Source organism: Hippoglossus stenolepis, chromosome 7 (assembly GCF_022539355.2).
Source record: "Hippoglossus stenolepis isolate QCI-W04-F060 chromosome 7, HSTE1.2, whole genome shotgun sequence".
In the NCBI taxonomy this organism is placed as follows: domain Eukaryota; kingdom Metazoa; phylum Chordata; class Actinopteri; order Pleuronectiformes; family Pleuronectidae; genus Hippoglossus; species Hippoglossus stenolepis.
In genome coordinates, this window is record NC_061489.1 from 17,767,620 (window position 1) to 17,792,814 (window position 25,195).

The 25,195-nt window shown below is 44.0% G+C and overlaps 3 protein-coding genes across 3 annotated transcripts; 2 read left to right on the forward strand and 1 right to left on the reverse strand.

The window, feature by feature from the left end:
- Window positions 1-722: 722 nt before the first annotated feature.
- ccdc85b (coiled-coil domain containing 85B) lies at window positions 723-2,361 on the reverse strand. The gene has a single exon (XM_035162175.2). It carries the CDS (start codon window positions 1,549-1,551, stop codon window positions 949-951), a length of 603 nt encoding a protein of 200 aa, XP_035018066.1. The 5' UTR covers window positions 1,552-2,361; the 3' UTR covers window positions 723-948.
- A 2,723-nt stretch (window positions 2,362-5,084) lies between these two features.
- fibpa (fibroblast growth factor (acidic) intracellular binding protein a) lies at window positions 5,085-10,377 on the forward strand. Its single transcript, XM_035162259.2, has 11 exons — window positions 5,085-5,443; window positions 5,552-5,636; window positions 6,770-6,968; window positions 7,126-7,252; window positions 7,445-7,545; window positions 8,180-8,313; window positions 8,849-8,957; window positions 9,053-9,116; window positions 9,219-9,305; window positions 9,457-9,554; window positions 10,085-10,377. Exons 2-11 carry the CDS (start codon window positions 5,552-5,554, stop codon window positions 10,152-10,154), a joined length of 1,074 nt encoding a protein of 357 aa, XP_035018150.1. The 5' UTR covers window positions 5,085-5,443; the 3' UTR covers window positions 10,155-10,377.
- Window positions 10,378-11,819: 1,442 nt separating this feature from the next.
- On the forward strand, window positions 11,820-21,105 carry efemp2a (EGF containing fibulin extracellular matrix protein 2a). Its single transcript, XM_035161975.2, has 11 exons — window positions 11,820-12,073; window positions 15,618-15,892; window positions 16,502-16,550; window positions 16,640-16,828; window positions 17,335-17,457; window positions 17,571-17,687; window positions 18,294-18,413; window positions 18,516-18,635; window positions 18,780-18,906; window positions 19,551-19,746; window positions 20,203-21,105. Exons 2-11 carry the CDS (start codon window positions 15,791-15,793, stop codon window positions 20,362-20,364), a joined length of 1,305 nt encoding a protein of 434 aa, XP_035017866.1. The 5' UTR covers window positions 11,820-12,073; window positions 15,618-15,790; the 3' UTR covers window positions 20,365-21,105.
- The last annotated feature ends 4,090 nt before the right edge of the window (window positions 21,106-25,195 follow it).

Below are 25,195 nucleotides of genomic sequence, written 5' to 3' on the forward strand. Positions count from 1 at the left end.
GAGATACAGAGGAGAAATCTGACTAATGCGAAAACTTAAACAAACTGTGATATGCTAATTAAAACATCAACAACAACAAGGTAATAAAAACATGTCCGACGAGTGACTTTAAAGAGCTGGGCTTGAAGAGAATAGAATAGAAATCATTAAAACTTGTAGACCTTCCAGTTTGATAAAAAGAGTTTCCGGTTGGATTTTTATAAAAGTGTCAGCACTTACTCGGTTCAGCTCTGAGCGAGGTCCAAGGACATTAATCGTGTCTTAACAAGTGTGCTGGCTCTCTAGCACGTTACATTACCAGCAGCGGCCCCGCCTGCAGTAAACCTGAAGGGCCTTCAACATCAGACTGCTTCACAGGCCTGTACAATGTGTCACAATCATCATGCACATATGGCACTCCAATCCTGTCCTGAGGAAGAGAGTGCATAAAATATTACACATTATTGGGCATCTAGCAAAAAGCAAATATCAAATAGTTTTCTTTTTTTCTTTATCACAACTCATCAATGTCAGTGCGATTGGAATTAGGACTAAATATGGCTCAAAACTGGATTGAAATGAATCTTTGATTGAAAGACCCAGGGTAACGCTGTCCAGTGCAATAGAAAAAAGGCTTCTACCAGTGTAGGCTAGTCCAGTGCATGAGATAAATTTATATTTGTGACCCACTTTTTTGGTCCCATTTTTTTTCTTCCAACAGACCACTGAAAAGGAATTCCCCCCAAACAGACATGTCTTTAGAAAAACACTGTAAAATTTAGATACATTATCATCTGGCAAACATCTATTAAATGTCTTTGTAAAGTCCTAAAAATGTCTCTAGTGAAGAATCTTTGTCCAGTGGCACACATATCACTTTTCTGCAGCATCCAGGAGGCCCTAATGCTTTTTGCACCAATTGACTTTGTATTGTCTGGCAAAGCTTCTGTCTGTGTGACACATCCGTCGTCAGTCATCCGGTGAGCACACCAGGTGAAGCTGGTCCGGGCTCCCCACGCTGCCCGTGCTCGAGCTCCCGTCCCCCAGGTCCCGGGCCACCATGCAGGGCAGGTTGAGCTCGGTGGAGCCGCCGGGGCTGGAGTCGCTCCTGCTGACGCACTCCTCCTCCAGCACCAGGCACAGCTCCTTCAGGTCCAGGTTCTCCTTCACCAGGCCGTCCTGCATGCGCTCCAGGTCGGCGAGCTTCTTCAAGTAACCGCCCAGGTCCTCCCGCATCACCTTGGCGGCGTGGTGCCCGAACAGCTGCCACTCCCGGGCCAGCTTCTTCACCTTGAGCCGGTCGTCGTCCAGGAAGCAGCACAGGTCCCGCAGCTCCACGTTCTCCTCCTGCAGCCGCTGGTTGATGACTTTCAGTTCCCTGATCTCCAGGAGGTGTCCCTGCAGCTGTTTATTTACCTCCTTGATCAGCCGGCCTCGCTGGATGAGCGCTGAGATTTTCTCGGACTCCTCTTTACGCAGCCGGCTCACCAGCTCCTCTTTGGAGCACGCCAGCAATTCCTCGTCAGACATCTTTGACAGCTCTCTGTTTATTATCTCACCCTCGCTGCCCATTTTCTATGAATAAAAAAACCTACACCTACAGATGGTACCTGAGAATCTATAAAAAGCGATGAGATGGCGATGCCTCACTGCTCAGTCTTCATCACCACATCCTCCTCTTCATCTCCAGGCGGTGTTTGGTGGATGGCATGTAGCCTATATGCGATCCCTTGCAGCACCGGAGGCCAGACCCAGGCAGAAACATGTGATTTCTCTCTTCAGATGCTTCTCTTCACTGCGCCGCTGCCTCTGTGCTGTTTTACGCAGAAGCCAGTGTCTGCTCTTAATGAGGTCGCGGATGAAAACGCACCACGAACCCTCATTAATGTCAATCTGTCATCCTCTCAACAGCAGGCTGCGTTCTCCAGCAGGCCTCCAGGAATACTACTGTCCTTGTTTTACCTCCTCGAGCAGGATCCGGTCGCCTTGTGGGGGGTTTGTCGTGCTACAAAGGCCCCGGTCGATCCACGGAGGCTTAATCCAGCTGCCTCGGACGCACACCCTGCAGATGTTGTGGGGTTTTTTTTACGTCGCTGGCATCGCCTCATCCGGCTGCGCTGCGCTCTGCTCCTCGGCTGAATGAACACACTCCCCCGGTGGCTGCAGGGCAGAGTCCGTGTGGTGCAGCAGCTTCTCCACTTCGTCCCTTCTTAGGCGTGCTGTTGTTCCAAACGTGCCATTGTTTTAAATCAAAAGAAACAAAACAAATCACAATCCAACGCAGCCCTTCAAAATAGACGCACCGCCGCTGCTCATCCTCTGGGGCTGGACTGTTACCACAACAATGTCCGACTCCAACACTTTCACGGCTCTGATTCCAAGTCAAGCTGCAAAAAGGACCGGATATCTATTTCTATGGCCTTCAAGATAAAAGCACCACCTTATTAAAGTTTAACATTAGAAAGGAGGACGTGCTGTATAATGTATTTTAAGAACATGTTTAAGTGAAAAACAGATGTATAATTTATCTTAGCTTCTATTTGAATCGATGATATTATGCTGTTTTGTCATATTCCTCAACACTTTAGCTTTTATTTTGTGTGATCTTACCGGAACCTGCAGTTTTCATGACGATCGCTGCCTTGATGCGTTGCTCTGACAGCAATCAGAGATATTTGTGGTTTCCTCTGAGGTTTCCAGTGGCTCTTCCACACACCCAACTGATGGCATGGCGGTGAAAAGACGCAAATTGTTGTGGGCAGCTCTGCGATCAGGCTGAACTGACTCCATCCATCTGAGTCACACTGTGGAAACAGAAAGATGTGGGGATGGAGATCTGCTCCATGTGCGCCCTCAGTGAGGATCTTTTGCGCCCCCATTTGGATTTTAAAAACACACATTTACCCCCATATACAAATATATCACAACAACATGGATAAGCTCAGTTTATAAAGGAAATGAGCAGGAAAGGGCAAATTGAAGCCACTTCCTCTGGGTAGCTCCCATCCTTAAATATAACCAGTTCTTGGTGAGAGACACAGGGATCCTCTGTGTATAGAAATGTGTGGGATATGGTTAGCTACAGTGACACAGGAGTGACTCCTGGATGTGCTGCTTTCTATTAAAAGCACACTGGTGGAAAGTATGACTGAAACTCTTTTTCCCGTGGTTTTATTCTAAAGGATTTGAAGATCTGCTCCATGTGCCTCCAGTGAAGAACTTGTGCGACCCCATTTGAATTCAAAACCTGGATTTACCCCCATATCATACAGTAAAAGCACATAGGAAAGGCTTACTTCCTCTGAGGTGATCTCATCCTCAAATACTATAATACTACTATTAGTTATCTGTCCCCACATGTTTGCAAACACATAAGCATCCTGTAGGTCTTTCTTTAAACAGAAAGATGTGGGATACAGTTGGCTTCAATGTTCCATGAGTGACTCCTGGATGAGCTGCTTTCTTTTCAAACACCACTGGCGGAAAGTGTGACTGCAGCCTTTTTTTTTTTTTTTTCCACGGGTTTATGCTGAGGCATTCAGCCACATCCTTCCGCCCTCTGTCCCACCTCCATTGTTTCACTGAGGCCACAACAATGCAGGGTGTTAACCGCGCAAGGGGGAGCCGGGGCTGGAATCAGGGTGTCATGTGAGGTTATAGACGTGGATGTGCGGCGAGGGATCCGACAAAAAGACATGTTGACGAGGTCGTTTTCTCCCATGTTTTGGGTTTTGAAGGACACATGCAGAAGCACAGAAAGGGAGGGTGCGCAGGGGGATTTACTGGGGATTTATTCAGATTAATCGCCGGAGGAAAAGAGAGCAGATTGTGTAAACGCAGGCAAAGCACATGTATGCTGGAGGGGGCCTGGTGCTCACACAGAGGAGCCTATCTCTGATCTGACACAGTGTACATGCTCAAATGAAAGGCCAGAGATCAACAATGGAGTCCTGTCAAATGTGCCGGTGTAACTTGAGTCCTTAAATAATCATCTATTGTTCTTTGATTTTTGTGTGGCTGGTGATGCCTCACTTACTTTGAACTGAGTGACAGGATTTGGGTCTGTTGTAAATCGATAGGTCCTAATTGTGGACTCTTTTAAAGTTATTGTATAATTAGATAGTTATTATATACAACCAACTTTGTGTAAATCACCAGGTTTGGTTTCTGGTGTGTGTGTGTGTGTGTGTCTAGCTACACAAGAACAACATAAAATCTATATATTATGAATAATGAATAGCAATATAAAGTGTTCTTTATTCATGGCCTTACCCTAATGTATGTCAGATGCTGTTCATCGATTGTTTAAGTTTTGATTATGCCATTCACTGCTGATGATAAGCAAAAGTATATGACATTCGAATATAAAACTCATGATAGCCTTTTGTTAAACATTAAGGAACATAACAATTAAAAAAATGCTATAACATAAGTTCATTGCAGCCCGGAAGACAATAAACAAAGTCATCATCTAAAATATCAATATGGAATAATTTAATTCTAAAGGCGATATTGTTGGTACACACATTTTGGAAAAATAACAGACAAAGTAAAGAACATAATAGTACAATGATATAATTCACAGTCAGATTTTTTTGCTGTGTGATCAAGAGGTTATGTAAGAGCAGTATTGGAGGAATTAGTCAGATCTTAGCAATACGCAGAAATACTCTTTACAAGTAATGATGCAGCCAAAGTTTTATTTTAATGTACAAATGTATTAAAATCTAGAACCCAAGTTCTGATTATGCAGAGTGGCCTATTTCCACATAATATATAAAATATTATTTGAATATAATGATTGATGCATCACCATGTACATCAGTGATGTCATCACTTCACTTAAATTTGCAGCTAATATTTTAATTCCTTTACATGTATTTATTGATATAGTCTTATTTTAACTTGCAATAACACATCCTAATTCACTTGTTGATTAAAATGTTGTGTCTATAAACTGCTAATTAAGTATAATTACAACTAACTACAATAATACAATCTTTATAATATTTATCTTTGGATTCTCGTGAAGTAAAAGTCAGCTGAAAACAGAGAAGTACTACAGTAGTTGAGTAAATGTACTGCGTCGAGGGCTGTGACGTCACCAACCCGGAAGTAGCTGCTGGACGCCTCCTGTTGTTGACACCGCGGAGCCTCGATGCTACAATGACAACAGCGTGTAGCCGCGTGCTCGTGTTCTGAATAGAAACCTCAAAGACCCGAGTTGTCTCCTCTTCACACCGCCATGTGCATTTGTTCCTGACTGACCGTGTTATTGTCTGGTTGTCACTTCAGCCTGTGCCGTTCACGTTGCTCTGCAGCTAGCACAGCAGGCTAATTTCCTGTGGAGGAAGTTAGCTTCTTACAGAGTCATGGAGAGTCAATTTAAACCCAGCTCATAGAATTAAACGATAAACCCCGTGGTGTTTGTTTCAAATCTAGTTAGGACAACGCTCTGGACAAGGTAACATATCAGTATGTTGTTTGTATGAGTGTCAGATGATTGTTGATGGCTGCTTGAGCTAAAACACTTGATGTTGATCACCACCTGACCTCTCTTCTTTCCTCGCAGATGGCAGTGGAGCTGGATGTGTTCGTGGGTAACACCACCATCATGGATGAGGAGGTCTATCAGCTCTGGTTGGATGGACACACAGGTAGGGGTCTCAGCGTGGACCTGTAGGGTCACAACGTGCTCCAGGAGGGTGTGGATGCAATGATGAATATGCAGGAACTTGTACTGAGTGCTGTTCAAGATTCAAGATTTTTATTTCATTCCAAAACATGTACGTACTCTAGAGGGAACGGAACCTAGTAGTGAGGTCCCAGTAAGCAGTAATGACCTAGAACACCAGGATAAAAAAAACTAAGCGAAAGCAGCAAATAAATACAGTGAAATTAAAACAATAAAACAATAGAATCTCAAATACACAAGGATAAAAACCATGCAAATTAGGATTGATAAATATGATATGGATATTCAAGTATTATTGCACATAACATTCTCTGGTGTGTGGGTGTTGTACTTGAGCTGTTTTTCTTAGATATTGTGAGCAATCAGGGTTTTGTGATCCCAAGTAGCCACACAGTAAATTTTAGGCTGTTCCATGATTATAAACAGGACAGAAAATAAAGAAGCAATGATGCTGCCACACATTTTTCTGTCTTTTTCTACGCATTTCTGTTTTAAAACGTGAAATACTGGATAGTTTCATCAGGCCTCTAAAAACGGTTAGAATTAAACAATCTGATTGGACATCATACTTTGAACTGGTGTTAACATATTCATTGATGAATTATCAAAAGGGATTCACAAACTGAATGTTAGAAACCAGTAATCTAATGCATCAAATTTAGGAAACTAAAAGGCTTCTCGGGGAGCACATACCTCCCTAAAGGCTCATGCCCTATCCCGCCATCTGCATCTGCTCCAAAATTGAATGGGTTCTTTCTCAGGTCATGCCCCACTCGTCCAATTTCATGGAAATTATTTCAGTAGTTTGTGATTAATCCCGCTGACAGACAGACAAACAGAGGGAACAGAAAGAGAGACAAACAAACAGTAAAACATAAACTCCTTGATGGAGGAAACAAATTGGTAAGCAAATAATGCAACTGCAGCATCTACCTCCACATCCTTCACATTAGTAGCAGCAAATGTAAAATGTGAAGTTGCAGTAGTAATTTATTCCATCTTAATATTCATCCAACACCAGTAGCTACAATAGTTCAAGTTTATTTAATATAACTTTTGAACTATGCTTGTTTTATTTATTTTTTTCCCCAACAGTGAATGATGCAGTCAAGGTACGGATGGAGGGAGGAGTGCTGGAGGAGTGTGAGGCGAGCGCAGATGTTCTGATGAGCGACACCATGGACCAGTACAGGACTTTCCAGATGTGCGAGCGTCTGCTGCACAGTCCAACCAAACTAGCCAATCAGCTCCTGTTCCAGATCCCTCCGCATCGACAGGCCATCCTCATAGAGAGGTGCAGTAACGGTGCTCTCATTTATCATGTGATATGTCATATGTATTTTTCTACATTTTTTATCTTTGAATAACTGTATTATATTTGTTTCCTTACATTGTAGATAAGAGTATATTCTTACAGATTTTTTAACTTTCCCTTGTGTTTCTTTGTTTAGATACTATGCTTTTGATGATGTGTTTGTCCGTGAGGTCCTAGGAAAGAAACTCTCTAAAGGAACCAAAAAAGACTTAGACGACATCAGTGCCAAGACGGGTGTGACACTGAAGAGCTGCAGACGACAGGTAAATACATTCTCAGTTCTCCTATTATCAGGTTTAAAGACTGGCAGTCAATATTGTAGCTATGTGGATACATTTCAGTCCCGAAACATTGATTAAGTCATAGTTCTGGTCTAAAACTCACCTCGTTGTAGTTGTTCTAGATTTGCTTTCTGTGAATATAAAATGAGCTGTTTTTTAAATTTTGTCTTTCAGTTTGACAACTTCAAACGTGTTTTCAAAGTAGTGGAGGAGCTGAAGGGGCGCCTGGTGGAGAACATACGTCAGCATTTTCTTCTCTCTGACAAGCTTTCAAGGTAATGAGTGAGAAGAACAGAGTACAAGACTTGCCTCAGTTTCGCTTTCCTAAATATTGGTATTTCTTCAGATCTGGCACCTGCACTACGAGGCAGGATTTGTGGTTAGCGAGGTAACTTCAGGTTAAACCCGGGGCATCAGTCTTCAATGAAGCTGGTTCACTTCTTACTGTGGTAAATCACCATGGTAACATTTGGTGCACTTCTAACCTGTGGATATAGCTCTAACTGACTTAATCTCCATGTATCAATGTGTTTCTTCTCTTATAATATTAAGAACTTTATTCATGGTTGTGATGATGTTTGTAATAAACGACTCTGCCTCTTCTATGTGACCCCTCTGGTGGCTGCATAGAGAAAACCCAGGATTATCTGAGCCAGTTAATAACCAGCTCTGTTCTATGGGATGGCTGATGTGAGGCTCAGTGAGGCCACTTAACAAAAACATATCTTGAATATGTTAAAGTTGCTTCGTAGTGCAGGCTCCTGGTTTGTTGTAGTTTTATGATGAATCACTACATGATTTTGACAAAATACCTCATCAAGGCTGATGTTCAGTTTTATCCAAAATCCACAAAGTTCTACCTGATAGTCTTGTTTTACTTTCCTATGATGCCTCTCCTGCTTGTTTCAGGGATTATGCCGCCATCGTTTTCTTTGCCAACAATCGCTTTGAGACGGGGAAAAGAAAGCTAATGTTCCTCACTTTCCAGGATTTCGCTTTCTGCGGTGGGCAGCTTATCAACAACTGGACCGTCGGGGCCGTGGGTGAGCGATAACTGTTGTTTCTTTTGGCCATTTTTGCCGACCTACGATGTGTGTGGCACGTAGACCATTTTTTAAACATTAATTCAATTGACCTTTATTGGGTTGTCTTAGTATGAGGGCTACAGAGTGATCAAATGTCAGTGATAAAATTAAGAACTAAAATTTATGTTAAACCTTTAAAACTATCTGACAGTATTTAAAGTAAATGTCTCACTTGAGAACTACAGGTCTGATCTCTGTGTTGGTCATGCATGTTGAAAAAGGAACCGTTACAGCAGTGCCTCTGTCAGTGAGGCCCACTGACCACCAGAGGTCCTCCGGGTTTAACTGGTCCACATTAGACTGAGGAGGAATTTCAAATTTGTAAGTTACATATTGAGAAAGTGAAAAAGGTTAACTGGATTAAGCAGGATCAGAATAATGACATAATAATTCAATAACTGCAAATAAAGAAGTAACTCGCGATAATAGTAATAAGTTAAAATACCCATTAGGCTGATTTTAAACTGTGTCCTGACTTGAATTTTCTTTGTAGATAACATGGTGGAAGACATGGACGTCGATCTTGATAAAGAGTTTTTACAGGAGCTGAAGGAACTGAAGATTTTAATCGCAGACAAAGATCTGCTGGATCAACACAAAAGGTGACAGAAACAGAACGATCTAGATCATTTATGCTGAGTGCTGAAAAATGAACTGGTTTAATTTGTTTCCTCATTTTTCTGTTGTCTCTGTTCAGTCTGGTGTGTACAGCTCTCAGAGGAAAGACTAAAGCTTTTAATGAGATGGAGGCTAATTTCAAGGTGAGCAAGACTACACCCTCATCGTATACTGAAAATAATCGCTCAGTAGCTTCCACAGTAAAACCAGAAACCGTTTTCAAACTTAATTTTGTCTTTTTCTAGAATCTTTCCAGAGGCCTTGTCAACATCGCGGCCAAGTTAACGAACACAAAAGACGTCAGAGATTTCTTCATTGATCTTGTTGAGAAGGTTTGTGCGTTTTCAAAAATGTAGTTTCACATGTGTTGTAAGCAAAGGCCGGCCATCCAGCCCAAGTTTTTGGAGGCCCGGGCCAACTTTAAAGTCTGCCTTTTGAGACGGTGTGTAACGTCTCCTCCCCTCCCCTCCTCTCCTCCTCCAGTTTATTGAGCCGTGCCGTTCGGACCGATGGACAGCTGCGGATATGAGACTCTACCTCACTCACTACACAAACTCTGCGCACATACTCGACACATTCAAGTGAGTCAATGTGCTTTTATTCCACAAAAACGTATCAGCCAGAACATGGCACCGACCCTGCCAATGTAATCAACTCCCCAGGGGGCAACATAAGCTAAAAATACAGCCATGATTTTGTAGAGAGTTTTGGGATAATTAACCAATAACTGAAAAAGGTCATACACCTTGGCAGTCAGTGAACATTGCTCCAACATAAAGTTGGTGTTTTCAAAATCCTCTCAAATATTGACGTCTGAATTATACCAGTGGGTGCCTCCCTATCATGCCCCCGATTTCTTAAACTGTAGTTACCTTGTTTCTCATGCAAACACTCAGGAATGTAGTTTAGGGTTTACACAGCTCTGCACCACTACATGCTCAACAAAGACATATTCATAGAAAGAAGTGTCGACCCCCCTCATTACTCACAGTGGACAAAGATTGCCTCATTTACCCTCTTCATCCAGATTTCACAATTACAGTTTGTCATAAGACTCAGTACCTCTTTGACTGACATTCTAATCTCTTTCTTTTTGTTTTCTGCTCCTCAGACACCAGCTTGTGTGGGACAGATACATGGGCGTCATCAAAAGCTGTATCTTCAAAATGTATCACGACTGAAGTGTATTCGTTACCGCTCGCTCCGCTCTTCTCACTGCTATTCGTCTGGTTCGTCTGCTTTTATCTTAGCCCTTCGGTTTCTGCTTTCTCTGTTCGCTGATGAATTGTTTTTCTTGAGCTCTGTTATCGCTTTTGGCCTCCGAGCTTGCTTTCCTACTTTTCCCCCGAAGTGTCTGTAAATTTGGTTTCTAAATAAAATGGACGTATTGACGTCACAATGTCATTCTGTGTTATGTTCTCGTTTAAGACGTCTTTCTGTTTTATGTCATAAGATAGATAAAATACCTGTTATGTCGTATGGAAGAGATGTTAACCATTAACCCGTTCCAGAGTCTGGATTTACTAGGTAGAGAAAGAGAGAGAGACACGCAGTGATAAATCATAAAAGTAGAGATGTAAGAGTGTTTTAGATTTAAAATTTGACCTTCCAGTGTGTGGGAGGTTTGTGTGTGGCCGTAGGCATAAGGGACCAACCAGGGGGGCACAGTTGGTCCAGCCAGGGGGGTTGTCAGTGTGACTTTTAACAACAGCCCCTGTAATGACAGCTGCCATCTCCATCACCACCCAGAAACACAGGACAGATAAACAATCGGTGGCTAAGTAAAGGTTTTAAAACCCACACACGGGAGGTTTACTTTAAAAAAAGCAACATAAACATTCAGGAATTACCCCCATGATTTGAAAAAAGCCTGATTGCGTTTTCTTAAAATACAACGAACGGTATGTCTGTTTCACTTGTTCAATTATAAGATTTGAACACAGAAAATATTTTGTAATGTTATACTTCGTTTCATGATCATTTCATTGACAAGAGGATTTTGTTTTTTTCGTGGAAAGCATGAGAGTAACCTTAAGGTTTGACTTTCAATTGAGTCAGACTTAAAACCAATGGGTTAAGCAACATCTTCAGTAGTTTACAACACAACTCAAATTGATTCCAAGTCCCGTAAAGGGTTAGTCATGTACAAACACAGAGCGAGCAGCGACTTTAAGACTGTCTAAGAATAATAACAGCAGTTTATTTTCAATATTTTTCCCCTAGAACTTCCATCGGTTTATTCTACGAAATAAGATGACAAATTTTCCGAGTAAGTCCACACACACACACACACACACACACACACACACACACACACACACACACACACACACACACACACACACACACACACACACACACACACACACACACACACACACACACTCTTCTCCACTCTCTAATTTTTGTCCACATTCCATTAACTTCTCTCTGCTCTGCTATAAATATCCTGCATGTCAGATTGGACGAGAGCAAGGGCTTTAGTCGCTTTATGGAGAGGAAAAAAGATGGGGGGAGGTATAAGTATAGATAGATGGGGGGTAAATGGGAAAATGGAGGGAAGGGTGGGAGTGCTTGGGGCTTTTGCAGGGATTTAGTTTAAATGAAACCAGGTGTGTTGTGGGACCAGTACGAGGGGCATTGGGTAAGAAGATGGGGGGGCATGTGTGTGTGAATCTGTGAGTTGTTCCGCCTGCGATTTGGACAGATTTGGAATTTTGGAATTTGGGCCGCAGACCAGGAATTTGCATCCTGGGGGGTCAGGGAGAGGGGGTTTGGAGAGCGGAGGATGGCAGTGCAGGGGGCCAAGGGGGGTAAGAATGGGCTGTCCCTCTCTCTCTCTCTCTCTCTCTCTCTCTCTCTCCCTCTGTCTGTGTCTCTTGCTCTCTCTCGCTCTCTCTCTCTCTCTCCCTCCCTCTGCATGTGTTCAGCTGCTCCAGCTGTCGGTCTCCCCACTCACTCTCTCAGGGTCATACAGGCAGGAGTTTAAGGGACCACTTCTGGACGCCAACTCAGCCGGGACGACCGCAGCTCAGCAGAAGGACACACTGGCCAGAGGGAGACTCAGCGACGGAGGACCCAGCGGAAAAAAGATTCACCCGTGAGTTTTCCTGTGTTTCTGTAATGTCTTATACGGATGTAAGAGGAGATTTGTGTGAAACAGAGAATTATTGCCGGACTTTGCTCGAGTTTCCTCCCAAGTTTTTAAGATGAGATGTACCGCTCACCCATTTCTCTGGTACAGGCCATACACGTCACACTTGCTCCACTGCTCTGCTGTCTGCTCTGCTCTGCTCTCCCAGCTGCACTTGGTTCCTCACAAGAGCCAAGATAATGTGGCCCACAGTCTCTCGGCTCGCTTCTTGGCTCCGTGCTCCAGAGACTGTAATAGGGGGGTAGACAGGAAGAGAGGCGATGAGTCACAGTGCACGTATTATTATAAAGTTTGTTGCAAAATCCTTCCACCTCATCCTTCTTGAACAACACTTCAAGTCAGTGTCCCAATCTCAGTTGTGTTAGTCACTCAGGGTAAACTACAGTCAGACAAAGGTGAAGCTGTAAGTTACATTTCTGACACAGGAACAGGTGCCAGCTTCCAACGTTTTTACGTTAAACTTCTAATAGCTAACATGGGACACCTCCACCACCACTAAAGACTCAAGTGGAATTAACTATAACAGGCAAGGCAACAGGAAGGAGGGCTGTTCCCCTAAAGAGTGGCCCATAGTGTCTGCATGTACCAACACATCACTGTAACAGCCTTTACAGTGATTTCAGAAGGAGAAGGAGCCGTGTGACTATGTCCATAGATAAACTATGTCTCAGAACATGGGGGGGGGGGACGATGGAGAGTCTCACAACAGGAGTCCAGTTGTGTGCAGACCCCCTGATTGCGGATTTGCAGGTTCACTGCCACAATGGTAACAGGGCGCAGATGGGCCACCATGTTCTTAGGCTGCTCCATGCACGGCCGAGTAGAACAACCCAAAGCTAGCTACGTATACTCTACAAGACATCACCGTTCTGCTGTTTACACAATGTGTGTGTGTGGTCCGACCGTGTGTTTCCCTCGTCCCCATGTGGTCACTTTTATGAGCAGCCTGACATTTTGCCTGTTAAATTGTGCTGACTGTGTACATTTAGAAGTGGGTCATTCTGCTGTTACCGAGGCCAAGACGAGCTCTGAAGGGTGATTACATTAGATTATAATTATTTTTCCATGAGATGTGATGTGAATGGAAAAAACAACACATGATTTTCAGGTCTAAACTGCATCTGCTTCAAATAACAGTCATTTTCTTTATTGATTCATTAATTATTTCTCATGTGGTACCAAAGTTCAGGATAAAGTGAAAAGTGTTCTTTAATATCTTAAAATCCAAGGTTTGATTTTGTCGAACCACTTTCCAAAACCATACATACAAGTTATCATCATATTAACATTTCAGAAGCTAGAATGAATGAATGAATGAATTTAAAGCATTTTTGACTTAACCAGGTAGTTTTCTATCAATCAGCTGATCTATTAATTGACTTATTTCTTTCTAGTAGTTACATTTGTTTAAAACCATTTTATAAGTCCAGTTAATGTTAACATGAAACACAGCAGGTGTCAGAGCAGCAGCACTGGTGAGGGGGTGTTACAGTGAACCTGTGTCTCCATCAGTGGTCGTCCAGACCCAGACGATGAACTCTTGCAGCGGGGCCACATTCTCCGACATCCTCCCACACAATGAGGAGAGATGTGAGGTTGGAGAGCAGCGCCCGGAGGTTTGGCACCAGCTGTCCTCTTATGTGAACCATGGGGGGTTTCCCAGAACCTGATACCCTGGGAACCACTGCCGTTGCAGGGCATCCCAGCTGAAAACTGGCGCCCACATCCTTGCCATTGGCATTCCAGAGGTCAACCGCCACTTGATCTCTAGCGGCAGCAGGGCAACACCCATGCATCCCTGCTGCCCACACTGAGTAGCCAGTGAGTGACTGGACCCCGGACCGATGGTCAGTTTGTTTTTTCGGGTGGTTTTGGGCCACATTCTTCCTGGTTGTAAGTTCAGTTCAGACAGGTCACGTACTGTGGTAGACTGATTGCACGCTGGTATGTGTAACTGTCTGTGTTTTGCTGCTTTTAACCACACAAATCGCCTGTGATGTCATCCACCGAGTATTTGAGGGTGTCCACGTCACCCTGCGGATTTCGGTTTGTCTTGAGACGAAATACAACAATAAGCAGTGCCCGTAAATGTGGCCTCCGCAGAGCGTGCGACCATACACGTAGGCAGGCAGTGAATCTAACTCTTGAGTCATTTCATGGTTTTTATTCCTTTTGGTTTATATTTTTTTCTCCAGGAGCTGGAATAGGTGATGTGTTTATGTTTAGTCAGCAGAATTGCTTATAGCCTCTCTCCAGGAACATTAACTGAGGGATGGTTGTGTCTGTGCTGGGAGAAAAGCCAAGTCCATCAGAGCACTCAGCAAACATAATACACTATAAATACATCTAAAAAAAAACATGCCACGCTCTACAGAACACTGTGCTGGTGGAAGTACTGAGGCCTGTGAGTAAAAGACACAGTGTCTCAATGTTAAAATACTGTTATAATTAAATGCTGTGACTTCATTCTCAATTCCACTTGATTAAAAGTAGCACTTAAAGTATCCAGAGTAGAAAGTCACTTTATGCCTAGTGGATCCTTTCATAGTCTTAAATTATGTATATCCCAAGATCCTGAAGGATTAAGATATTTTAATCTTATGCATACAAGATAATATTTTATGTATACAGGTAAGTCATGAATCTGTAGAACAAGTTCAAATTTACTCTTTTTATTCTGTTAGTTTTGCTGCAGCTTTGTCGTTAATGTAAATACCAGCAAATACCTGAGCAGCTGTAATCCGCCTCCTACCTGGAATGACCTCTGTGGGCAGGCAGGGCCTTAAACACAATAACTTCACTTTTAAAAAGTACCTGAAAAGGGAAAAACCCAAGCGAAAACACCTAAAATTGCACCTCAGCACAGTACCTGAGTGTACTTGGTTACTCCGAAAACACAGACAGATGTCCTCTGACATTACAGACAACACAGCAACCAGAGAGAACGAGATTCCTTCTCTCACAAATTGAAGCAATGAAACAAGAGATGCCATTTTAAAATATGGAAGTAATAGCCAGGATTCTGCCCTGATACACAGGGCAGCGAACCTCGGGAGGCATCGCTCAGCGAGACTATCATTCCACTGAGTTGTAGTCTGCCAGTCCGCAGACACAGAGGGCTTTCTGTGAGCAGCGAATATGAAAGTATTTCTGTGATGTTGACTTTGTTATTTTCAGCTGAAGGATGGAGGACGTCACAGTGTTTATGTTTTTACCTGGCCGGCCGATTTATTCCATTTATTCTCGCTGCGATCAAGGGGGAACTGTGTGGTTGACAAACACTGAACAAAGTCCACTGTGAGTGGACGACTACTTAAAAATTGGCTCCATGCAGCGTATTTAGCTTGGAGTTGATTTATCCACCTCAGCTGTGGGAGCGGCTCACAGGCACCAGTGAGTTTTGAGACCGAATCGAAGCGTTTTGTGATTTCTAATGTTGTTCTTTTTGTCTTTTTGTCTTTTTCCCCACTTCTCCTTCTCTGAAATACAGATCCCACTTCTCGGCCGCCCCGTACATCACAGAGTCTCACCTTCAAGGCCCAGCCTCCTGTCTGATAGCTGTGTGTGTGTGTGTGTGTGTGTGTGTGTGTTTGTGTGTGTGTGTGTGTGTGCATGTTGTACGTGTGTTCATGTCCTTGTTCTCCCGCCAATTAGTGCATTAGTATGCAGGGTGCTTGTGTGTCAAACTTGTGCGTGTGCATATGTGTGTCTGTGCTCCTCCACATTGCTATTTCACAGCCCTCTACAGAAAGTGACACCTACACGGTAAGGACGGCTGAATCTCTCTCCCTCCCTCTGCTCTCCTCTCTTATTCCCTTGGCATCTTCTCTTTTATTACACACCACACCTGCCAGTTATTTTTTCGGCTTTGTTTCTTGTTGAACTGTTGGCCTCGGCTCTCCCTTTTTATTAGCTCCTCTTCTTCTCCATGCTTAATATTGCACAGCAGCTTTCCACGTCCAACGTTTTATAGTTTTACTATCTGGAGGTAATTTTAGTTTTAATTCCATGTTTTAAGCCTCAATTTTCTTCCCATGCAACTCACAGCGTTATTTTTTTCCTCCCAGAATGATAATGACCCCTCTTCCAAACAGTGGCCTGACTTTCTTTGTGTTTCAAGTGACACTCGGCCTCAGAGAAGCAATTTAAAATGTCATTCTCTGCTCACCAGCAGCAGACTTCTTGTCTTCTTGGCCCAGCGCTCCTACATGAGTACACGTTTATCTATCCTCTGCTTCTTTTTTTCATGTCCCTCTGCTGAGGGATTTATTATGTATTGTGAATATGCAACTTCATGACTCAGGACTCAGGACTGTTGCCATCTTTCTTTCCTCCATTTTCTCACAGTCTATATTTCTCTGTTGCTTTTTGTAGGAATGCACAGATGGGTATCACTGGGACCCTCAGACCGAGCACTGCAAAGGTAAGAGCTCACTTTTACCTGCAGTTTCTCCAACTCAACATCCAGTTCTTATGCACAGTCATTAAATATGTCTCTGCATCCCCCATCAGACATAAACGAATGTGAGACCATTCCGGATGCCTGCAAAGGGGAAATGAAGTGCTTCAACCACTACGGAGGGTACCTGTGCCTTCCCCGCTCTGCGTCAGTCATCCCAGCTCCAGAGCCCCCCATCACGCCCACCGAGCCCTTTAACCCCTGCCCTCTGGGCTACGAGCCGCAGGGAGACAGCTGTGTGGGTGAGTGTCTGGTTTGTTGGTCTGGGGGGTTAGAGGTGGACAGGTGGCAACAGGATGAGTGGTCATTAATCACATTTGTGTGTGTGTGATTGTGTACATTTATTGTCGGCGGCCACAGGCTGTGGGGGACAGGTGGCCGTAGCAGGTGTTGGAACTGGAGGCAGCGTGTGGGTGTGAGTGAGCATGAGTCCACGCGGGGCAGGCAGACAGTGTAGGAATGTGGAAGATTTCACACGAGGACAGCTGCTCTGTTTTAAGAACCGAGAAAACTGCCTGTGCTGGAGGACGAAGACGTGTTCATCTGGGTCTGCATGAGGCAGCAAACATGATTCAACACTATGTGATGTTCTCAGCTGCTGGGCGTGAACCAGGGGAGCGGAGTCGCCACCGCCAGCCCTCGAACAATCACAGTGCGCCGGTCAGTCGGGCTGAGTGACGCTGTGTTTGCTCACCATGACCACAGCTCTGACACGCGTGTCCCTGTTTCACTTCGCCCACTAACACAGATATCGATGAGTGTGAGCGAGATGAACATGACTGTCAGCCCAGCCAGCAGTGCATCAACACCCTGGGTGCCTTCACCTGCCAGTGTCCGGATGGTTACCGCAAGGTTGGCATAGAGTGTATCGGTGAGTTGATCTAAATTCAATTAAACATATGGCAACTTAGAGAAAGAAAAGTTTTTACTGCACGGCCTGTTGGAGCTGCAGGCGTGAACTTAATAGCCTCTTTTAATTATCAGACATCGACGAGTGCAGGTACAGATACTGCCAACATCGCTGCGTCAACGTCCCCGGGTCCTTCTCTTGTCAATGTGAACCTGGTTTCCAGCTGGCAGGAAACAACCGCTCTTGTATTGGTGAGTAATGTAACTGGTAATGAAAGAAGTATTAATCAATTTGAGCCACCAGGGTAAAAAAAACTGTACAATTAAAAACTTTTAAGACTCCATTATAAATAAAAACCCTGCTTTCAAAATCTTGCACGCAAAGTACAAGTATCTAAACTAAAAGTACTTGGAATGAATTTGAACTACATTATGTACTGTTTGGTAGTTTTATCTGTACTTATATAAGTTTTATATAAGCTATAGAACACTAAGTTTGCACAAGCATTTATTTTCATTATTGAGTAAATCTTTTAGTTTATATTTTAAACAGCACAGATAGAAATTTCTCACATCGAAGAAACAGAAGAGTTTCAACTCTGGCTGAAAACACTTCTCGTTGGACTCCATCACTCCCAGTAATAAGCCGACTTGGGAAATGTGTTTTCAGGGACTTTGAATTTACTTGGAGCTTTTATTCTGATTTGTGCCTTTTAGTTTTGGATCCAGAACCTATAAAAGCTTTTGGGATATACGAGCTTTCCAGTCTGTTGTCCCACAAAAATAACAAAACCCTTTTTATAACGTTTAGAGTTTACGTCCACACAGCTCTATAAAATCTGCCTTCCCTCGTTTCAGATGTGAATGAATGTGACATGGGTGCCCCCTGCTCTCAGAGGTGTTACAACACATATGGCACCTTCCTTTGTCGCTGTGACCAGGGCTACGAGCTGGGGCCTGATGGCTTCGCTTGTAATGGTAAGACATTCTCCCTGTTTCTCTCTGTGACACCTGTCTGTTTATATGTATTCTGTCGTTGATGGTGGACTGTAAATTAAACATGAACTTGCATCCTGACAGACATTGACGAGTGCAGCTACTCCAGTTACCTGTGCCAGTACCAGTGTGTCAATGAACCAGGGAAGTTCTCCTGCATGTGCCCTGAGGGATACCAGCTGCTGGGGACCAGACTATGTCAGGGTGAGCACACACACACCTGCTTCCTCTTTTCCTCTCAAAACGTCCCTCTCTGTGCGAGTCCTTCGTTCTTCGACAGCAGCTCTCTTCCTGCTGTCTTTCCTCTTCCTGTTCAGTCAAACATCACAAGCCCTTTTCCCTCCGCAGATATAAACGAGTGTGAAACAGGTGATCACCAGTGTACCGAGACACAGACGTGTGTGAACATCCACGGGCGATACCAGTGCGTGGACAGCAACCGATGCCAAGAACCGTATATCCAGGTGTCTGAGAAGTGAGTGACACCTCATGAAAGCTGGAGTGTGTTCACTCTCAAAACACACACTTTCACACACCTTTTCCCAATTACTCAAGTATGTGCTGGCTCTCAGCTCAGAGTATAATCAACCCCTGTATTGAGTATGGCTCAAGCTTCAAGATTATCCCAATTACTTTTTCCACACACGGGTCCAAATCTGCGACCTTCTCTTTTGAAAACGGTCCAGTGCAATAAGAAAGCTATTACCGTTGTGAACAAGTGTTGGATTGGTAACAGGTGTGGGTCACTATTAACAAATCCCACATGATTTGCTTGTATAAAAGGTGTTTTAGAAAAACAATGGCTACCGGTCAGTATTTGTTTAGATTCAAGAGTTCTCTCCTCTTAGTCATATTACTCCCTCTGCTGGCTAATTTGTGAACTTCTGTTTTCTACTCATATCACGGATGGATTGCTGAAAGAGCCCAAAGGACTTAAAAGCCCCTAAATTCTAAAAGATGTTGCACAATAACTATAAAAAGATGCAAAACTACCAATACAAACAAAAAAACTACCAAATACCATGAAAAACAACTATATTGAGACGCAAAACGACCACAAATGACTGCACGTAGATTTAACCATCACTCTGCATTTTCTTCCATTGTGTGTGTGTGCAGCCGCTGCGTGTGTCCCGTCAGCAAGCCCGCCTGCCGAGAGCTTCCTTTCTCCATCGTCCACCGCTACATGACCATCACCTCGGAGCGCTCCGTCCCCTCCGACATCTTCCAGATTCAAGCCACCAGCGTCTCTCCAGGGGCTTACAACACCTTCCGCATCCGCTCCGGGGACGAGAACGGAGACTTTTACATCAGGGTGAGAGCTGTTACAGAGCAGAGCGTGGAGACGGGCGTGGTGTCGCACTGACCTGATGGTTAATGGGACCGAATCTGCTGTGCTGACCGAAAGAATCAGTTCTGGTTCATGTTCAAGACATAGACTTAGATGAATAAGATACAGATTAATATAGGATGAGATGTTTCTAGGCTCATTAAAATATGTTTTGTCAGTGAAATCTGGTAAAACTGCCTCCCCTCATAAAATAGGAATCAATGTAGGGCTGGTAGATCAGTTTTAGTTGAGTGTACATTATAAACTGGCAGTGTAAAAACAGTGAACCTATTCTTTATTCTAAAACAATATTGTTGATAAGCACCTTCCTGGAGGCTCAAACATGCTTTACGTGTGAAAATCAAAAACTCACCCACACGCCGATGACAGTTTCCCTTCCTGCAGACATGTACTCAGTCATATTTGTTTTGTCTTCTCCAGCAAATCAATAATATCAGCGCCATGCTGGTGCTGGCCCGTGCTGTGTCGGGTCCCAGAGAGTACACGTTGGACCTGGAGATGGTGTCCGTCAACCCTCTGCTCAGCTACCACGGCAGTTCCGCCCTCAGACTCTCCATCTACGTTGGGCCTTACTCCTTTTAAAGAGGAAGAGGAGGACGAAGAAGACTGGAGGGGACACAGAGAAAAGATGGAGAGAAAGAGCTGAGGAGAAGCACAGATGCAAAAGAAGCTGTAAAAAGAAGTGGTCGATACAGTTCAACCAGTCACTGTGATGTCACACTCGTAGCTTTTTGTACTAGTACAAAGAAAGCCACACATTTCTGTCAGCCCACCATATTACGTGTAAGAATATACATGCAGTGCAGTATACAGTATACAGTATACATGCAGCAGTAATGTCTCAAATACAGAGGAGCCTCAAAATGATAAGTCCAGTCCAATTGTTCCCTCCGGTTTTTCAATTTCCTGGGTTTTCACTTTTCATGTTATTTTTCATTTTTCTCGTCTGACGGCATCATCCTGACGTCCGAGTGTAAAAAGGGGATTTATTTTCTTCACACCTGCTCAGCGTGATAACAAATCTGTGCCGTGCTGCTGTCAGGTGGAGTGATTCACGCCCGGCATCACCACATTAATCCGTCTCGTCCGGTTTACATCCTTATCTTCGGTTCCACTCTGTCACTTTATTCCCGTTTTCCTTTTCACAGACGCCATCCAGTAACCACTCATATCAGACCTCAGCATCCACGCTCCTCCTTCACCCTCCACCGTTCAGCCCTACCATCGACCTCTCCCTTAACTGCCGTTTGTCGGATTGCCACGTGTTGTACTTTGTATTTTCTTTGTCTAAGATTTGAACCCAAATAAAACAATGTACCTTAACATCTCTGTGTCGCAGTTAAAGTAATCACAGATTCGTTCTTTAAGTTTTTTCATTCTAGAGCATTTGTCCCTCTGGAAAATTCTGAAACTTTATTGATTAGTCGATCAACAGAAAACTATTTGGCGACTATTTCTCAAGTTGCAGCTTGTTTTTTATTATCTGTTGTTTTATCAATAGAAGTGCAATGTAATGGAATTCCTTTAAGAACCTTGTGTTGTGAGATTCCAGTTTCAATTAATTAATCAGAACTTAATGTATTTTCAGTTCAATTGAATGGAAACAGTCGTGAGTTAACCCCTCGATGATTGTTATTGTCTGTGGAGTTTTTGTGTTCCGTCTGTTTAAAGAATTAAAGGATGACGACTTCACTGGTTAGTTTTGCAAATATAAGCAAAAGCTGCTTTCAGACATGCACTGAACTTAAAGTAGCAGTGTGTAAAATGCCTTAGGCCTTCTATGGCTCTTTTCCTTTTCTTGGACTCCTCCTGCCAGCCCCCCTTGTAAAATGTCAGGAGGATGTCTGATTGATTCCATGTGAGAATACCACCGAATAATGTCTGGAAAATTGAGCTAGAGGGCGTGTTGACGACGTTTCTAACACTCGACAGACTCAAAAGAGGATTTAAAAGAGGAGCAATGAACGTAGAAGACGCAGATTAAGATTTAACCTTGGAGAGAGCCGACCCTGGCGTTGATGTGCTGCGACGCCACCCCTCACCTGAGTGTTCATACGTTTTCCTGTTGTTATGAACACGTCTTACTCAGACAATCTCCTGCTGCGTTCTTCGTACGTGAAAAAGGCAAACTAACTATTTTCCGGAGTTCTTGTCTGAAAATGGCTAATAGCTGGTTCACTGCCCCACGTTGCCAACACAGCCACTAATGTACTAAGCTACATTTTCTAATGTTTCTCTGAGCTGCCTTTAAATTTGACTTTGACCCAAACATGGAGCAGAAAGTCTGTGGTGTGACCTGGCCTTAAATCTACACTGCATCTATTTAGGCCCCCAGCCAGCCACTGGCTTTATAAACGGCCTCAGTAGTGCAGCCGTTGCTCTGCTTATTCGGCTCCACTCGTTATAAATAGACAACACTTTGGACACAGTTCCACAACCGGCTCTGATATAATGCACCTTAAAACTGTGCTTGAAACCTTCTCTCACACAGGCAAAGAGATTTAGTCCCACTACCATCACTGTTTATCTAGTTTCACTGGAAAGCTCACAGCCACAACAGTTCCTGAGTCCTGTCTGACCAAAGGAGAGAACCTGGTTTCATTATGAAGTTAAGAGTGGAGTCCACATCACAGAGGGGGGGGGGTTCCTGTCAGTGCCATGACACAGAGAAGGTTCCTGAGTGTGTTCAAATATAAGAACCAGCTCATCATACTTCACCTGCACCCACACCCTCCAACACAGATTCACCTCAGTCAACAGCATCAGTGAACACCACCATCACTCCATCACTCCAAAACAAGATCTGGGCAAACATATCCCAAAATCTTGTATCTACCTCCCGGCATCGTGAAATTAGGGCAGTGAAAGGCTGCATCTTATATGAAACAGTGAATCTATGCAGCCTTCTGTTTCGCTTTTTACTGTCACAGCATTTCTCTTTGTGTGCAACGGATTCTGTCAACCCCCCAAAAAACAAAAAAAAAGATAGAGGGAGAGTGGGAGAAAGAGTGAGTGGGAGAAAGAGAGAGGGGAAAGCCCTTATTTTACAGTCCAGTGCTGTAAGCTCCACCCAGGCCTACACACACACACACACACACCTCCCATCTGTCCTCACTGGAGGGGGTGATGACTCACACACAGCCCTGTTTTATGTAACAGGAGCAGACACGGTTGAGCCACCAGGGGGCAGCAGACCACACAGATCTCCTCCATCCAGGAATAGCAACAACCTGAGGAGAGTGTGTTGGTTTTATAACCTAATTGACTGGTGAACCTACATTTTCTCCCATTTTCCATGAACTCATGCACCTGTGGGAGGAAAAAGTGACGACACCTTTGTCGTCTTCTCACAAATAATGTTCAACTCAGCGAGCGCTGTAGAATAGATTTATATTTCTTACATAACTTCATCTTGTAATGATGGAGAACAAGGAGGACAGATCCTGGTGATGTGGTTAGAGAGTGCAGGAGGGGAGGAGGTGTGTGTGTGTGTGTGTGTGTGTGTGTGTGTGTGTGTGTGTGTGTGTGTGTGTGTGTGTGTGTGTGTGTGTGTGTGTGTTCATATTAGGGGCACAGTGGCCTAGTGTTATACTGTAAGTCTCCTGGCATTTCCTGTTGGTCCAAAGACAGAAAGAAAACCTAACTGAAACTGAGGGATTCTGTCGTGTACAGCCTCCGAACTGGCTCACCAGGCACAGGGGCCCAAACCATCAGGGGGCTCCCTGGGCTTCTCCTGAAAAATGTCACTGACAAAAAAAGACACAAAATGGCCACAGGATGCAAAATAACCAAGATATGACACCCGAAAAACTCAAAACACCACAGAGAGATGCCAAATTACCCAAAGAATGATGAAAAAGGCAAAGCAACCACTAAGAGACCCAACGACAGCAAAGATGTAAAGTTACTCAACATAGACACACAAAAAAATCACCACAATGAGATGCAAAATAGCTAAAAAGACGCAAACTGAAGAGAAATAGACACAGAAACGATCACAGACACAAAACGACCAGCGTAACATAACGTGACCACAAAACAAGACCAAGAGAAGATGAAAAAATCACTAAAACTAGCTGCAAAACGACAAAAATTAGATGCAGCACAACCACAATATGATGCAAACCTGCTAAAAATTATGCAAAACAAGCACAGAGAGCTGGAAAACGAGTAAAAATAGATGCAAAAACAACCAGAGTGAGTTACACTGCGACGACAATGAGATGAAAACAAACACTGTATTGGCAGAGTGGGCACAGAGGAGTGTGGGTGTGAATGTGTGTGAAGTGATGTAATTGGAGGAATCAGATTTTGGAATGCGTGTGCTCATGCTGCAGGTCTGTGTGTGTGTGTACCCGGTATCTGTGTTTACGCGTTTGTTGGTGTCTCTGTGTTAGTGTGTCTTTAGGCTGCTGTGTCTGTTTGCAGGGTGTGGGTGTTTACATAGGGGAGCGTGTGTTTGAGAGGTGCCCACATAGACGGGTGGGAGGAGTGTTCGGGGCGGCAGAGGGGGGAGCTGGAACGGCCTGGGCCTCGTTTCTTGGCGCCTTCGCCTGAGTGTGATCTCATTTCTGGGCAAGCCGAGCCCTGTAGGCCGCAGTGGGGGGATGGCGTGGGACCGGAAGCGGGGAAACGGAGGTGCACCAACGACTCTGGGACAAACATGTTGGACAGGAAAGAGGAACCTTTCCTCGTGTCAGAGTCCAGTTGTGTCCCTTCAGTTCAACACATGCTGCCATGACAGAGGAGCAGCTCCCTTTTGATCTCCTCCTGCTGCTGCATCACAAAAAAGCTCTCAACGCCTCCCCCACCCTCCACCACAGCACAATGCAGGTATTATAGTTATGAATGGGAGAGCGAGGTGGAGTGTCATTTCCCTCCGCCCACAACCCCCCGAGCAGCCGGGATTAGTTCATTAAGGAAAAGAGCAGCCACTGGAATCTGTGGGACTTCAAACACTGGCTGCACAATGCAAAGAGGGCCCAGTGATGGGAGAGGGTAAATTAGTGAGAGTATCAGGGAACTCTCTCTCCTCCTTTACATACTGTATATAAATAAGGAGAGAGAAGGAGAGAGGGAGGGAGAGAGAGAGAGAGAGAGAGAGAGAGAGAGAGAGAGAGAGAGAGAGAGAGAGAGAGAGAGAGGAGTTTCTCATTAACACAGTCACATTAGTGTCCCCCATACACTAAACAAACTGTATTTAGATTATAGATCGATTAGAATAAAACACACAGCTACAACATGGTGTGCAGCATCTTTTATAGTGATGTGCCGAAGGAGGTCATGTTCTCATCTACGCTTGTTTGTCTGTTATTTAGCAGCAGTACACAAAAGCTACTGGATATATCAACCATGAAGCTGGTGGAAGGATGCAGGATGTGTGGGTCCAGGAATTCATTTTTTTCACTTTGTG

What these genes read in the sequence shown, in the direction of transcription:
- ccdc85b (XM_035162175.2), bottom strand. Translation starts at nt 1,551, where the DNA reads ATGGGCAGCGAGGGTGAGATAATAAACAGAGAGCTGTCAAAGATGTCT.
- fibpa (XM_035162259.2), top strand. Translation starts at nt 5,552, where the DNA reads ATGGCAGTGGAGCTGGATGTGTTCGTGGGTAACACCACCATCATGGAT. An exon ending in CTGGTTGGATGGACACACAG is followed by an intron (nt 5,637 to 6,769) that starts GTAGGGGTCTCA and finishes TTTCCCCAACAG; the next exon opens with TGAATGATGCAGTCAAGGTA. An exon ending in CTGCTGGATCAACACAAAAG is followed by an intron (nt 8,958 to 9,052) that starts GTGACAGAAACA and finishes GTCTCTGTTCAG; the next exon opens with TCTGGTGTGTACAGCTCTCA.
- efemp2a (XM_035161975.2), top strand. Translation starts at nt 15,791, where the DNA reads ATGCAGGGTGCTTGTGTGTCAAACTTGTGCGTGTGCATATGTGTGTCT. An exon ending in GCAGGGAGACAGCTGTGTGG is followed by an intron (nt 16,829 to 17,334) that starts GTGAGTGTCTGG and finishes CCACTAACACAG; the next exon opens with ATATCGATGAGTGTGAGCGA. An exon ending in ACGGAGACTTTTACATCAGG is followed by an intron (nt 19,747 to 20,202) that starts GTGAGAGCTGTT and finishes TGTCTTCTCCAG; the next exon opens with CAAATCAATAATATCAGCGC.